The 15,910-nt window shown below is 37.8% G+C and overlaps 1 protein-coding gene across 1 annotated transcript in view; it reads right to left on the reverse strand.

The window, feature by feature from the left end:
• Nucleotides 1-15,910, reverse strand: part of SAMHD1 (SAM and HD domain containing deoxynucleoside triphosphate triphosphohydrolase 1) — a 52,649-nt gene that overhangs the window by 17,085 nt on the left and 19,654 nt on the right. Inside the window, exons 5-11 of the mRNA XM_025469995.3 lie at nt 13,910-14,025; nt 13,653-13,723; nt 5,707-5,862; nt 3,841-3,941; nt 3,560-3,668; nt 2,450-2,541; nt 1,061-1,176 (exon numbers count right to left, since the gene is read on the reverse strand). Of these exons, the coding sequence (XP_025325780.1) occupies nt 1,061-1,176; nt 2,450-2,541; nt 3,560-3,668; nt 3,841-3,941; nt 5,707-5,862; nt 13,653-13,723; nt 13,910-14,025 (761 nt within the window). The remainder of the gene's footprint in view (nt 1-1,060; nt 1,177-2,449; nt 2,542-3,559; nt 3,669-3,840; nt 3,942-5,706; nt 5,863-13,652; nt 13,724-13,909; nt 14,026-15,910) is intronic.

A 15,910-nucleotide genomic window follows, 5' to 3' on the forward strand; every position in this document is an offset into this window, starting at 1 on the left:
TTTACAAAAGTATCAATTTGCGAATGGTTGGAAATGAGAAATACTGATTCTTCAAAGGCAGTTTCAGGGAACTGTTGTGGGTCTCATTCTGGCAGCGTGCTGCCAACGGAATCAAGCAGTGATAGGACATCAGTACTACCTTTCACAGGAAGCTCATGGAAAGTGATCTTATCTGTATTAAGCCACTGAGCTTGTGTTATTTTTGCTCATTTTAAGAATCTCCAACCTTTCCACTGATTTTATGAGCTATATGACTGCTTTCTATTTCTTTAAACAGAGTCAGTTTTGTGATATGCAACTAAGAACTGCAGCTGGTACATACTTTCTTATCTACTTCTTTTGCTTTGCCGATCTTTATTGCTCAGTCTGCACTTTCCCACATGAAAGAACCAGCAGAAACACCTTCATCTCTCCCTTCCTACCCTAAACTGCAGGTTTCATTTCTGCTGAAGTATGACAAAATGTTCCTGGTACCCTGTGTTTTACAACAAAAATGTTAAAAGGGCGAGTCTCCTATTTGTCCAGCTGTATTGTAAGTTAAATAATAGTAAATATTGGCTACTTATGTGCCAAGTACTAGACTAGGTGTTATGTCTCATTTAAATACTACAACAAGGGCAGCCTAGGTGGCTCAGCAGTTTAGTGCCGCCTTCAGTCTAGGGCCTGATCCTGGGGACCCAGGACCGAGTCCTGCATCGGGCTCCCTGCGTGGAGCCTGCTTCTCCCTCTACCTATGTCTCTGCCTCTTTCTCTGTGTCTCTCATGGATAAATACATTTTAAAAATCTAAAAAAAAAAAAAAAATACTACAACAAAACTATAGGCGACATATCAATACTCCCATTTTACAAATGAGGAAACGAAGGGTCAGAGAGGTAATATAACTTTATCAAGGTTATATTGTTAATACAGAGAAGAGATAAAACTAAAATCCAAAAGTATATTATAATCACTCGAGAAGCTGAATATATTGGAATGTTTGGAAAATAACCCATCTGCAATCCAGGGATAGTTTACACTTTATCTGAGAGGGACCATCTATGTTATCTTCTAGCTCTTACCTGTTAGCTTTGTGAAGGCTTCCATGTCATCAATTGCTGTAGAAATGTGATACTTCTTTCCTTCAGCCCCTGTAATCTCTATGTAGGGGTCTGCTTTGAGGAAAGCATCTGTAATCCTAAAGATAATTTCATAAAAACTTATGCTTCTGAGAAAATCTGAGTATTTGCTTAATGCCTTACTTAAAGTTAAGGAAATCTTTCTTTCTACATTAGAGAAGCGAAATCCCGAGACATGATAATCTAAACAACTGTTTTGGGAACATACATAAGTGCATAAATAAGTGCATGGTGATTTGTGAGCTACCATGTCAATGTTTACTGTGATCTAGGCATTATGCAGGGCTTTAGATACATTATCTTATTTAATTTTTCCAACAAGATAGACTAATCAGCCTCAATTTTACAGATGCAGAAATGAAGTACTTTTCATTTAACCAAGTTAGGAAGAAGCAGTACCAGCCTTTGAACCTAGATGTCTCTGGCTCTCTGAATTAAAAACAAACAAAACTTATTATCAAAGGAATTCATACCAATGGGTGAATGTATTCTAACTAGTCTGCTCATCTCAATTTAAAACTATTTTGAGGGATGCCTGAATGGCTCCTCAGTTAAGCATCTGCCTTCAGCTAAGGTCACGATCCCGAGGTCTGGGGATTGAGTCCCAAACTGGGCTCCCTGCAGGGATCCTGTTTCTCCCTCTGCCTATGTCTCTGCCTCTCTCTCTGTGTCTCTCATGAATAAATAAGTAAATAAAATCTTAAAAAAAAAACCACCCAACTATTTTGAGACATGGAATTAAATGACTCTTTTTTTTTTTTTGAGAACCCTTTATGGGTCAATGAGTCATACAGACGTACAGCTATACTTATATCTGTACTTGGCTAAACTTTTCTGCTATAGTTCTCACGGGTTGGAGAAAAGGGAAATTCCTGTTGGTTTTACTCTTTTCTACTAATTTTGACAAACAATTAACAGGGTGAGGACAGACATTAATCTTAATCCTTATAATTAATCTTAATTATTAAAACTAATTTTTGTCGTTAGTTTCAGAATGTCAATTATTCACGTCCTATTTCTCACCTTGCTACTAATATCTGGCAATAAATAATTACCTACAGGAAGGTCTAAGTCATGCCAGCATTGCCTCTTCATGTCTAGCTGAAGCCAACTCTTCCACCCTTCATCTATCCCTTCTATCGATTCTCTTTCATTTCCTCCAACTAAGTTGTTTAATTTACTCTAGTTTTTGTTGTGTTTATGGTACCCATTTTAAATTGATTCACTTAAAATTCACTTCAGTTAATCTAGAAATCTCAAGCTGACCCAAGAATAATACTCTAACAAACCATCATGAAAAATTTATAGGGAAATAGCAGTTGAATTTCTTACATTGTATCAATGATGTTGCCAACTTTGTGTTGATAAGCTCTGCGGTGCAAAGTGTTGCGAGTATGGAACATGTCATACAGATTCCCAACCTCCTGTAGGAAAACATGAAATAAATACTAATGTAGGATCAGGTTATGTTACCCTTGTTAGCAGACAAGTACATAGGACAAGGAAAAGGGATGGTGACTGACAGATAAGAAGAGTATGTCCTGGGCAGCCTGGGTGGCTCAGCGGTTTAAGCACCCAGGGCGTGATCCTGGAGTCCCTGGATTGAGTCCCACGTCGGGCTGCCTGTATGGAGCCTGCTTCTCCCTCTGCCTGTGTCTCTGCCTCCCTCTCTCTCTCTGTGTCTATCATGAATAAATAAATAAAATCTTTAAAAAAAAAAAAAAAAGAGTATATCCAGGAGCTAACTCATTAAAATCCCTGAAAGCATTAAAAAACTACTAGGCAGATTAGTAAAAACCATTTCTTGGTTTGCAAGTTTTCTTCTCAGTAAATCAAAATCTGTTGTTTTAACTGTAGGGTATTCTGTTTTAGGCATATTTACTGTATTTTTTAATTTTCTCAACAAGTCTAGAAATCAGGCATTATTCTTATATTCTTTAGTCTCAAAAAAAAGAATTCTATAGTACAGTCCCATATTACTCTTTAGTTAAATGACTCTAATCTAGCAGGCAGCTACTGGTTTAGTATTTTACCTATTTTGAAACACTAAGATATATCACTAACTATGGTTAAGGATGAGACTTGAGTGAAATGTTCTGGGCTGAAACTCCAGTTCTGCCATTTATGTCTTTTCTGTGCTTCTATTTGCTCACCTGTTAAGTGGGATAAGAATAGTATCTATTTCATAGGGTTGTGAGGGTGGAGTTCATCTCTCTACAACACTTAGAACAATGCCTAACACAATACTCAATAAATGTCTGTTGTAATTTTATTATTTAACAAAGCAAAAGTTTTCAGAACTTTAAGATACTTACAAATGCTAAGCATAAAGTAAAAAGATTGACAATTTACCAGGTTCTGTTTTCCAAATTATCAAATGATTACTTCTAGACTTCAAACTAGGAACTATACCTTCTGTGTTGTTCCTCTGACATAGCTCACCTTATCTCTAGTGCAAATACGCTTCCTATTATCTACTTCACAGACACGAGCAAATTTAAGAAAGCGCTGGTAATCAAAATTATTTTGTATTCCAAGATGATGGCAGTCCCTAGAAAGATTCCAAAACAGAGAGATGAAATTTTTCAGCAAGGAAACTGTACCTTAAATATTAACACTAAATATATATTAGGATTTCATTTTTTAATTTATTTAAATAAAAATTATATATACTTAAAGGATATAGGATTTTAACCAATTTTTCTGAAGTGTTCAGTGCATACCTGGCAAAATAATCCCATTTGTCCACATCAATGCCATTTCTTTTATTGGCCACTATTTCATAAAGGAAGCTTTTCTCTTTGGGACGTCCTTTATAAGGCCACTGGAAGACAAGAAAACTCACCAAAAGTTTTAGGATACAAACCAAACCTATTTACAAGCAAAGCAAAGCAACTGTGTTAATCTAAAAATTATAAACAAAAAAATTAAATTAAATTAAATTAAAATTAAAATTATAAACAGATACTTGAATGGGAATGTGAGATAACTTAGAAGGTTCTACTCTTTCCTTCTTTCACTTAATTCCTAAACTAGTAGAAAAAGGAAAAGAAATGCTAAGGTATGTGATATCCTGTTAATACTAAACCTTGTGCCATCAAAAGGATCCTAACTGGTTACATTTCTCATAATCAACAAGTTGTCTTCTTTTCTTGGCTTAAAAGTCTCTTTCAGATGTAATATCTAATTATGAATTGGTAAGAACGTCCCTAGTATGCTAATGCTTGAATTCATGCATGAAAATAGTATTATCCTTCAAAGTAGTTATACATCTAGTCTAAATGAAATGTAATGTTTACATAATTTTTGAAACTCCCATATTTTAGAAATAGAATATTTGGTTCAAAACTCAGCTCTGGGGCTGACCAGGTGGCTCAGCGGTTTAGCGCCACCTTTCGCCCAGGGCCTGATCCTGGAGACCTGGAATCAAGTCCCACATCGGGCTCTGCATGGAGCCCTCTCCTCTCCCCTCTGCCTGTATCTCTGCCTCTCTCTCTCTGTGTCTCTCATAAATAAATAAATAAAATCTTAAAACAAAACAAAACAAAAAAACCCTCAGCTCTTTGGGGCACCTGAGTAGCTCAGTCAGTTAAGCATCAGCCTCAGGTCATGATCCCAGAGCCCCCAGATAGAGTCCCACATCAGGCTCCCTGCTCAGCTGGGAGTCTGCTTCTCCCTCTGCCCCTCACCCTACTCACACACTCTCTCTCTTAAATAAATAAAATCTTAAAAAGAAAAATAAAAAAATACAGCTCGTTATATAAGTAGATTTGTATATATTCAAGGAAAAGACCAAAAAACTCAGAGGGAAATTATTTTTCAACTTTTTTTTCATTATGATTATTTTTAAAGATTTTACTTATTTGAGAAAGATAGAGAGTGAGCACAAGCAGGGCGAGAAGCAGAAGGAGAAGCAGAGACTCCTCACTGAGCAGGGTACCCCACTCAGGGCTTGATCTCAGAACCGTGGGATCATGACCTGAGCCAAAGGCAGATGCTTACTTAGCCAACTAAGCCACCCAGGTGCCCCATATATATGTATATACACACACAGACATTCAGATTTACTTCTTTATTTGGGGGATGGGGGGGAGAGGCAGAGGGAGGAGAGAGAGAATCCCAAGCAGGCTCCATGCCCAGTGCAAAGCCCAGCATGGGGCTCAATCTCACAACCCTGAGATCATGACCTGAGCTGAAATCAAGTCAGACACTTAACCTACTGAGCTACCCAGGTGCTCCTCAACTTTTTTTCAACTAAAAAAAAAAACAAAAAACAGATTTTCCTTTAAGTTATTCAACTTTTTTTTCTAGACAACAGTACTTCAGGCTTCTATACAGAATGTACTGCATATATATTTATCAAAAAAATTTACATATGTATTTTGAGGCATAACTTCTAAAGAACTCAAGAGATTAAAAAATAGATAAGACTTTCATTTTTTTGCATTAAACAATAGAAACATACAACATATTTTTGTCATTTAGTCTCCTTAAGATAACCAAATATCTCTCTTCAAATAGCTTTGAAGGAAAGTAGAAAAGAGAAGATGGGAAACAGTCAATTCAAATTAAGTTATACACAAACTTACCAAAGAATCTTTGATTGGTGTTTCAAGTGGTCCTGTAATTTGTTCCTTGATAAAGCAAATATCTTCTTCAGGGATGAGACCATACTGTTCCATGACCGCTTTTAGTCCATTAGAATTAACCAGGTGCTCAAACATCATCACTGAGCCCTGTTCATGCTAGGAAAAATCAATACAATGTGGTCTGTTACAGACTCTAGTTCATTAGGGGCCCCAGATAATACATTTTTTTAAAAGATTTTATTTACTTATTCATGAGACACACACATACAGAGAGAGAGAGAGAGAGAGAGAGAGAGAAGCAGAGACAGAGGCAGAGGCAGAGGGAGAAGCAGGCTCCATGCAAGGAGCCTGATAATGGGACTCAATACGTGGATCCAGGATCACACCCTGAGCTGAAGGCAGATGCTCAACCGCTGAGCCACCTAGGCATCCCCAAATTATTCTTGATTACAGGTAATTCAAAGATAAGTTTCCACTGCATGTTAATTATCTAGTTTCCAACTACTCTTTGCAGATATATATATATATATATATATATATATGTTTTTTTTTTTTTTTAAGGTAGACTTACCTCCAGCGTGAAGCCCAACACAGGGCTTGAACTCAAAACTCTGAGATCAAGACCTGAGCTGAGATCAGGAGTCAGATGTCTAATTGACTGAGCCACCCAGGTGCCCCTTGCAGATATTTTTAAAAACCTGCCAAATCGGTATGCCTAGGTGGCTGAGCAGTTGAGCATCTGCCTTCAGCTCAGAGCACGATCCTGGGTCCGGGGATCGAGTGCTGCATCAGACTCCCTTGTGAGGAGCCTGCTTCTCCCTCTGTCTAGGTCTCTGCCTAAAAAAAAGTTTATAGTGGAGAAATCTGTAAACAATACCTGAATCAATTGATCAAAGTTATTATCACCAGCAATGTGTTAAACAGATTTTATGTGCCTCTGATGTGATATACTAAGAAGATAAATGTGGCATCTCTCTGTGTCTCATGAATAAATAAATAAATAAATCTTAAAAAAACAAAACAAAAAAATTCCTGCCAAATCTGTATTTTACTAGCCTATAAACATTTTACATGTTATGTTCATCATTATATCATATTTAGTGAGATATAATCCTTTACAGTACAGAGGTACTACACAGTACAGTACAGAATATTACCCAGTTACACAGGTGCAATCCTGCTTTAATGAATATCACTATGAAATTCAGTTCTATTGGGGTGCCTGGCTAACTCAGTTGGTAGAGCACAAGACTCTTAATCTTGGGTCATGAGTTCAAGCCCTGCACTTGAAGTAGTGTGAAGCCTACTTAAAATTTTTGTAAAATTCAAAAAACAAAATCAGTTCTATTGTTTCATCAGCCTTGAAACATGTAAGGTTAAAAATTCTTAAGCAATTCCATCTAGTGGTGAAAAGAGGTGACTGCAAATTTGCCAGTAAAAACAAAAGTGTTTTAGAGCTCTGAGATCAACATTTAGGTAAGAATCGTAAATTGGCCTTTTTTTACTAATCTATGTTTGCTCATTCACAAGTGTAAAGACGATATGATCCCCTGAAGACATCGGTGCCCTCACAGGTTTTACCAAAAACTGAAAATGAAAATAAAACCTGGATGGTCATCCTATAAATATTTTTTAAATTGAATCAAGATGCATATAAATTACAAAGAGGAAAAACAGTTGACGTTTATAGTGGAGGGGCACCTTGGTGGTTCAGTCAATTGGGCGACTGCTTTTGGCTCAGGTCATGATCCCGGGATCCTGGGATGGAGCCCTGCATCAGGCTCCCTACTCAGTGGGGAGGTTGCTTCTCAGTCTCCCTCTGCGGCTCCCCCAAATAGTGTGTGCTTGTGCTCTCTGTCCAATGAATAAATAAAATCCTTTTAAAAAATTATTATTTATTCATAAGAGACACAGAGAGAGAGAGAGAGAAGAGAGAGGCACAGACACAGGCAGAAGGAGAAGCAGGAACCATGCAGGGAGCCTGATGTGGGACCCAATCCTGGGTCCCCCGGACCAGGCCCTGGGCCGAAGGAGGCAATAAACCGCTGAGCCACCTGGGCTGCCCCAATAAATAAAATCTTAAAAAAAAAAAAAAAAAAAGTTTATAGTGGAGAAATCTGGTAAACAATGCCTCAATCAAGTGATCAAAGTTATTATCACCAGTAATGTGTTAAACAGATTTTATGTGCCTCTAACGTGATATACTAAGAAGATACAATGTGGCGTTCTACCAAAAATACAGTCTGACACTGTGTATCAGAACACTGCAAATATCAGACAAATTGAGGGGCATTCCAGAAACAACTCACCTGTACTCTTCAAAAATAAGGTCAGGGCAGCCCAGGTGGCTCAGCAGTTTAGTGCCGCCTTCAGCCCAGGGCCTGATCCTGGAGACCCAGGATCGAGTCCCATGTCAGGCTCCCTGCATTGAGCCTGCCTCTCTCTCTCTCTCTCTGTATCTTTCATGAATAAATAAATAAAATCTTAAAAAAAAATAACAAGGTCATAAAAGATGAAGACTTGTTCCAGATCACAGAAGAGTAAAGAGAAACTGCAACTAAGTAGTATGTATGGGTCAGGGAGGGAAAAAAGTTTTCTTCCTCCTTTTCTATATGGACACTTGGTGCAATTTGAAAGAAAGTATAAATTAGATACTAGTACAGCATCAATATTAATTTTCTGATTTTGATACTTAATACTTATGTATAAGTATCAAGTTATGTAAAAGAGTATTTTCATTTTTAGGAAATACTCATTAAAGTATTTAGGAATAAAGAAGTAGGTCTACAACTTACTTCCAGTTTAGTATATGTGCTGCTGAAGTGAGCACACTTCCAAACAGTTTAGAAAAAAAAACTATTGGTTTCTTTTTTTTTTAAGATTTTTATTTTAAGTAATCTCTACACCCAACATGGGGCTCAAAATCCTAAGTCCCATGTTGGGCTCTATGCTCAGCAGGAAGTCTACTTCTCTCCCTCTCCCTCTGTTCTTCCCCCCACTTACATGCCTTCTCTCTCAAAAAAATAAATCTTTAAAAGAATAAAAATAAATAAATAGGGGCTCCTGGGGGGCTCAGTCAGACATCTCTTAGTTTTGGTTTGGGTCATTATCTCATGGGTTGTGGGATCAAACCCTGCATCAGGCTCTGCTTTCAGCAGGGGATCTGTTTGGGGATTCTCTCCCTCTGCCCCTCCCTCTACTCGCACACTCTCTTTCTCTCTCAAAAATAGATAAATAAATCTTTTTAAAAAAACCATAAGAAATAAAAATAAGGGCAGCCCGGGTGGCTCAGTGGTTTAGCGTTTGCCTTCGGCCCAGGGCATGATCCTGGAGACCCAGGATCGGGTCCCACGTCAGGTTCCCTGCATGGGGCCTGCTTCTCCCTCTGCCTGTGTCTCTGCCTCTCTCTCTCTGTGTGTGTGTGTCTTTCATGAATGGATGAATAAAAAAAAAAAAAAGAATGATTTAAAAAAAAGAAATAAAAATAAAATCTTTAAAAAAAGATGGTGAGGGATCCCTGGGTGGCGCAGCGGTTTGGCGCCTGCCTTTGGCCCAGGGCGGGATCCTGGAGACCCGGGATGGAGTCCCACGTCGGACTCCCGGTGCATGGAGCCTGCTTCTCCCTCTGCCTATGTCTTTGCCTCTCTCTCTCTCTCTGTCTGTGTGACTATCATAAATAAATAAAAATTAAAAAAAGATGGTGAAAAAAATAAAAATAAATAAAATAAAATAAAAAAGATGGTGAAAGGCCAATTTTTTTTTATTTTTAAAAGTTTATTCATTTAAGTAATCTCCACACCCAATGTGGGGCTTGAAATTGTAACCTTGAGATCAAGAGCCACATGCTCTAGCAATTGAGCCAGCCAGGCACCCCTAAAAGGCCAAATTTGGGGGGGGGGAGCAGAGATTTATTTATTTACTTGAGAGAGAGAGAGAAAGGAAGGGCAGAGGAAGAGAGAATCTCAAGCTGACTCAGTGCAGCCCACAGAGACTCACTCAAGGCTTGTTCCCATGACCCTGAGATCACGACCTGAAACCAAGAGTTAGAAACCTAAATGACTACACCAACCAGGTACCCCTAAATGGTCAAAATTTTACATATAAAGACTTGAAAATTGGGGCACCTGGTGGCCCAGTTGGTACAGAATCTGACTTTGAATCTCAGGGTTACGAGTTCAAGCCCTGTGTTGAGCATGGAGCCTACTTTAAAAAAACAAATACAAAGACTTGCAAATAGCTGAGTAGATCCTATTTAGATCAGCCTTGCTGAAGAAAACAACTATTAAGTCTGGACAACTTCCTAAAGGTACTGGCAGGCCACCAAAAGCAGGCTGATGTTAGAAGGAAGTTAACACTTGGAAGATAAAAAGCACTGGGCAATAGTCCAGTTCTTTCATGGCCGTTAGCATGAGGCCCCAAGGCAGCAAAACTACAGAAGAACTACCCATCTTAGTTGAAGAATCAGAATACTCCATCAGAATTTAAAATTTGTTTCTCAAAGGCACCATTAAAAAAATGAATTGGCGGGCAGCCCGGGTGGCTCAGAGGTTTAGCGCCGCCTTTGGTCCAGGGCATGATCCTGGAGACCCAGGATCAAATCCCACGTTGGGCTCCCAACATGGAGCCTGCTTCTCCCTCTGCCTGTGTCTCTGCCTCTCTCTCTCTCTCTCTCTCTGTCTCCATGAATAAACAAATAAATAAATCTTAAAAAAATAAATTAAAAAAAATGAATTGGCAAGTCAGAGAAAAAAAATCTTTACAACACATGTATTTATCATATAAATATAGTTACTATATATACTATTTTTTATATATAGTTATATCATATGTAATTACTCAAATAAATTAAAAGCCAAACAATAAGATTTTTTAAAAATGGGCTAATGTTGAAAGAACTCTTCACAAAAGAAAATATATCAGGGGCAACTGGGTGGCTCAGGGATTGAGCATCTGCCTTTGGTTCGGGTCGTGATCCTGGGGTCCTGGGATCGGGTCTCACATTGGGTTCCCTAGAGGGAGCCTGCTTCTCCTTCTGCCTGTGTCTCTGCCTCTGTGTCTCTCATGAATTAATAAAAATCTTTAAGACAACAACAATAAAAACAAAAGAAAATATATCAATAACAAAATATAGGAAATGGTACTCAACAAACATTAAAGAATGTTAAAAAAAAAAAAAAAAAAAAAAAACACACATCCAAAACACCACTTGACACTCATTAGAAAGGATAATCTAAAAAAACCCAAATGAAAAAAAAAAAAAAAAAAAAAACAAATGTTGACAAGGCTGAGGAACAGGAAATCTCCCACACTGGCGATGAAGTGAAAAATGGTATAATATGGGAAAGGTCTAGGAGTTTCTTATAAAGTAAACATGATCTGGCATTTTTACTCTTAGGCATTTTAACTAAAAGAAATGAAGACATTTTCCACAAAAATCATGTACAGTGATGTGTATAGAAACCTTATTTGTAATAATCAAGAAGCGAAAACAACTCAAATTCTATCAAAGGGAAAAAGGATAATCAAATCACAATTTATCCTGCAATGGAATACTACCTAAGCAGTAAGCAGGGATCAACAGGTGATGCACACAACATGAATGAGTCTCACAATCATCATGTTATGTGAATAAAAGCAAGACACAAATGAGTATCTATGATAGGATTCTACTCATATTAAACCTGAGAATAGGAAAAACAAACCTAGGTTTATAAAACTAGGAGGTGATGAGAGAGAAGCAGGCATTGACTGAGAAAGGCCTAAGAGAATTCTCAAGAAGATGAAGACATACCATATCCTGACTTGCGTAGCAGTGACATGAACAACTATCAAAAATTCACTGAACCAGGAGCACCAAGGCTGGCTCAGTCAGTGGGGCGTGTGACTCTTGATCTTGGGGGGTCATGAGTGTGAGCCCCATATGTTGGGTACAGAGATTACTAAAAATAAACAATAAATTTAAAAAATATTCACTGAGGGCAGCCCCGGTGGCATAGCGGTTTAGCGCCGCCTGCAGCCCAGGGCGTGATCCTGGAGATCTGGGATCAAGTCCCACGTCGGGCTCCCTGCATGGAGCCTGCTTCTCCCTCTGCCTGTGTCTCTGCCTCTCTCTCTCCCGCTCTGTATCTCTCATGAGTAAATAAAATAAAATCTTAAAAAAAAAAAATATTCACTGAACTGTACACTTAAGATCCATACAACTTACTAGATGTCAATTACTCCTTTACAAGGAAAAAAAAAAAAAAAAAAAGAAAAGCCAGCATCTGGCTGGCTCAGTTGATGGTGTGTGACTTTTGATCTCGGCATCATAGGTTCGAGTCTTACACTCGGTGTAGATGTTACTTTCAAAAAGTAAATATTTTTAAAAAGAAAGGAAAGGAGAGGAGAGGAGAGGGGAGGGGAGGGGGAAAGAAAAGAAAGAAAAGAAAAAGAAAAGAAAAGAAAAAAGAAAAGAAAAGAAAAGAAAAGAAAAGAAAAAGAAAAGAAAAGAAAAGAAAAGAAAAAGAAAAGAAAAGAAAAGAAAAGAAAAGAAAAGAAAAGAAAAGAAAAGAAAAGAAAAGAAAAAAGAAAGAAAATAGAGGTTGACATAGAAGAACCCGTCGGTAGGTACTAATATCCTTTTCAACTCCAGGTTCCAGAAAGACAACGTGGTAAAAAATGGAAGCCAGCCTAACTTCCTGTTTCAAAAACTGATTCCAAAAACAGGGGTCAGGGCAGCCCGGGTGGCTCAGCGGTTTAATGCCGCCTTCAGCCTGGGGTGTGATCCTGGAGACCCGGGATCGAGTCCCACATCAGGCTCCCTGCATGGAGCCTGTTTCTCTCTCTGCCAGTGTCTCTGCCTCTCTCTCTGTGTGTCTCTCATGAATAAATAAATAAAATCTTAAAAAAAAAAAAATAGAGGGCAGTGACCTGCATATCCCTATTTATAAAATAGTTCATTTAATATAAATGATCAAACTTGACTGGTATTGGCTACTTCATGATCAAAACAAATGAGTTAAAATAGAGTTGGTCTTTTATTTATTTATTTATTTTTTCAATAGTATGATAGAATAGTAAGAGCTTTAAATTAGCAGATAGAGGGACACTTGGGTAGCTCAGTCAATTAAGCATCTGTTCAGCTTGGGTCATGATCTCAGGGTCCCAGGATTGAGCCCTGTGATGGGCTCCTTGCTCAGCAGGACACTGCTTCTCCCTCTCCATCTGTCCCTCCTCTCCCCCCTAGCTCATGCTCTTTCTCAAAAAAATTTTTAAAAGATCTTTTTAAAAAATTAGCAGTTAGAAAACCTGGTTTTCTAGTGCTGGCTCTACCATTTAACAGCTTTGTGATTAAAAAAAAAAAAAAGATTTATTTTTTGAGAGAGTGCATGTGCACATGTGTGCAGGGGAGAGGGGCAAAGAGACAGTGAATCTTAAGCAGACTCCACACTCAGCAAAACAAGGCTCAATCTCACAACCCCGAGATCATGACCTGAGCTGAAACCAAGAACTGGTCACTTAACTAAGCCAACTTTGTGATTTTGTGTATAGGCATACTTCTGTGAGCTTCTATACCTCTATATAATTACACTTATAAAACTGAAGATAACGATTCCTTCCTTAAAGGAAGGCAACTGGGTGGCTCAGTGGTTGAGCATCTGTCTTTGGCTCAGGTCATGATCCCAGGGTCCTGGGATTGAGTCCCGCAACCGGCTCCCTGCATGGAGCCTGCTTCTCCCTCTGCCTATGTCTCTGCCTCTCTCTGTGTGTCTCCCGTGAGTAAATAAATAAAATCTTAAAAAAAAAAAAAAAAAAAAGAAGAAGAAGAAGAAGAAGAAGACGACTATTAGGACACCAAATGAAACATACACAGACAAACATCCTGAACACTATAATGGAGAAGTATACTATAACACAACAATGGTTGCTTAATAGTCTTTACTAACTATGTATATATGAATACATACCGTCCATTTCACATTTGGGCGAGCAAGTGGAATAAATCTTCCATCAAACATATGAGAAAATGGCCCATGACCTTAAAAACAAAAGCAGCCTTAGAACAAGGAAACTGCTTGTAGATTGGCAAAATATGAATCTATTTTTTATCTTTCTAGCTTAACTTGAAAATGAACAGATATTAACAATCTATGTCACAAAAAGGGGACACACAACTCCATGTTATGGTTTTATGTTAACAACTTTGGTTCTTTGTATAGCATACCGAGATCATGACAAAGGCCAGCAATCTGAACACAGAGCACATCTCGTCCACTTATCTGCAGCTCTGGTTGCTTCTCACGCAGTGCACGAACCAGACATCCTGCTAGATACCCTACACTGCAGAGTAAACAAAACAAAAAATAACATAAAGTCACTCTTCCTTTTGAAAGATGATACTTCTGGACCTAAAGAACTTTAATATGTTTCTTAAATGTTCTCATATATCTCTACAAAAAGTTAAAGAGTAGTCTGTTTCAGAACTACTACTACAGGCCCAAACATACAAACAGAATCCCCAAAGTAGGACCTCTTGGCTCACAACCAGGAATCATTAGGGAAATGCAACATTAAAACCGCAATGAAATACCACCCTTACACTCATTAGAAAGGTTATTATGAAACAAAACAAAACCCAATAAACAAAGTAACAAATGTTGGCTTGGATGTAGAGAAACTAGACCCCTTACATACTGTTGTTGGGAATATAAACTTGTGCAGCCACTATGAAAAACAATACGTTTCCTCAAAAAATTAAAAATAGAATTACCATACAAGCCCGCAGTGCCCTGTGGGTATGTACCCAAAACACTGAAAGCAGAGTCTCAGAGAAATATATGAATCGTAGCAACACTATTCACAATAGCCAGAGGTGGAAGCAACCCAAGTGTCCACTCATGAATAAAGGAATAAACAAAATGTGGTATAAACATATAATTGAATAATATCTAGTCTTAAAAAAGGACATTCTCACATATGCTCCAACATAGATGAACTTTGGGAAAATTATGCCAAGTGAATTGAACCAGTCCAAAAAGAGAAATACTGTAAGATATTACTTATATGAGGTACCTAGAGTAGTTAAATTCATAGAAACAGAACATAGAATGGTGATGACCAGAAGCTAGAGGGAGAGGAGAATGGGGAATTGTTATTTAATGGGTATAGATTTTAGTTTTGCAAGATGAAAATGTTCTAGAGTTTGGTTGCACAATAATATGGATATATTTAACACTATTGAACATACATGCAGTGACTGAGCATCTGCGTTTGGCTCAGGGCATGATCCCGGGTCTTGGGATGGAATCCTGCATCACATTCCCCGCAGGGAGCCTGTTTCTCCCTCTGCCTAGGTCTCTGCCTCCCTCTGTGTGTCTCTCATGAATAAATAACTAAAATCTTTTTTAAAAAATGTTTTTTAAAAAATAAAAAATAAAAATGGTTTTAAGATGGTAAGTTTTATATTCTATGTATTTTACTACAAGTATTTTTCAAAGAAGCAAGACTTCTGGCTTTGTAACGTTTACAACATAGATTGAAGATAAAGTGCCTGACAAATGTTAAATGCACTTTTAGCATATTCCCTGAAAGTAATTCCTGAATGAATACAATATCTTTCTTTTCCCATTTAGCTCTGAACTCCAGGAAGTTAGAGACAATTGCTACCCTGTTGGTTTGGTAAAGCCTCATAAGTATTCAATAAATGTGTTGATGAATGAATGCACATTTGAGTAGACACTTGTATTCTGGCTATTAAAAACGCTTCCAAAAAAAGCCCCATAGAAACCAAAAAACACTTCAAAACAAAGTAAAACAGTATAAGTATTTCACAAAACCTAGAAAACTGTCCAGTTCTACCCAGCCCATGTTCTACTAGCTCCAAATTTTATAACGGAAAAGCAGACCAAATTCTCAACTTGGTTGTATGTAACAGAGGTGTCACCTTCTCTAAGGCTTGTGAATATTTTTCTGATCTACAAATTTCCTGATAGGTGAATAAAACCATCTGGTTTCAAATGGCACTTCTGTACAAGACTAAACAGGAAAACTAAATAATCAAACTTACAAAATTAGTTATACCAGTAACCAAACATGTTAGGTTTGAAGTACTTAAACACAAATACATCATCCAAATTACCTATCAATAGACACTTTGATTATCTTTCCAGGAAGGATCTGAATTGGCTTATAAGAATATATAAAATAAATAAAATATATCAAGGTA

Source organism: Canis lupus, chromosome 24 (assembly GCF_003254725.2).
Source record: "Canis lupus dingo isolate Sandy chromosome 24, ASM325472v2, whole genome shotgun sequence".
NCBI classification, from domain to species: Eukaryota; Metazoa; Chordata; class Mammalia; order Carnivora; family Canidae; genus Canis; species Canis lupus.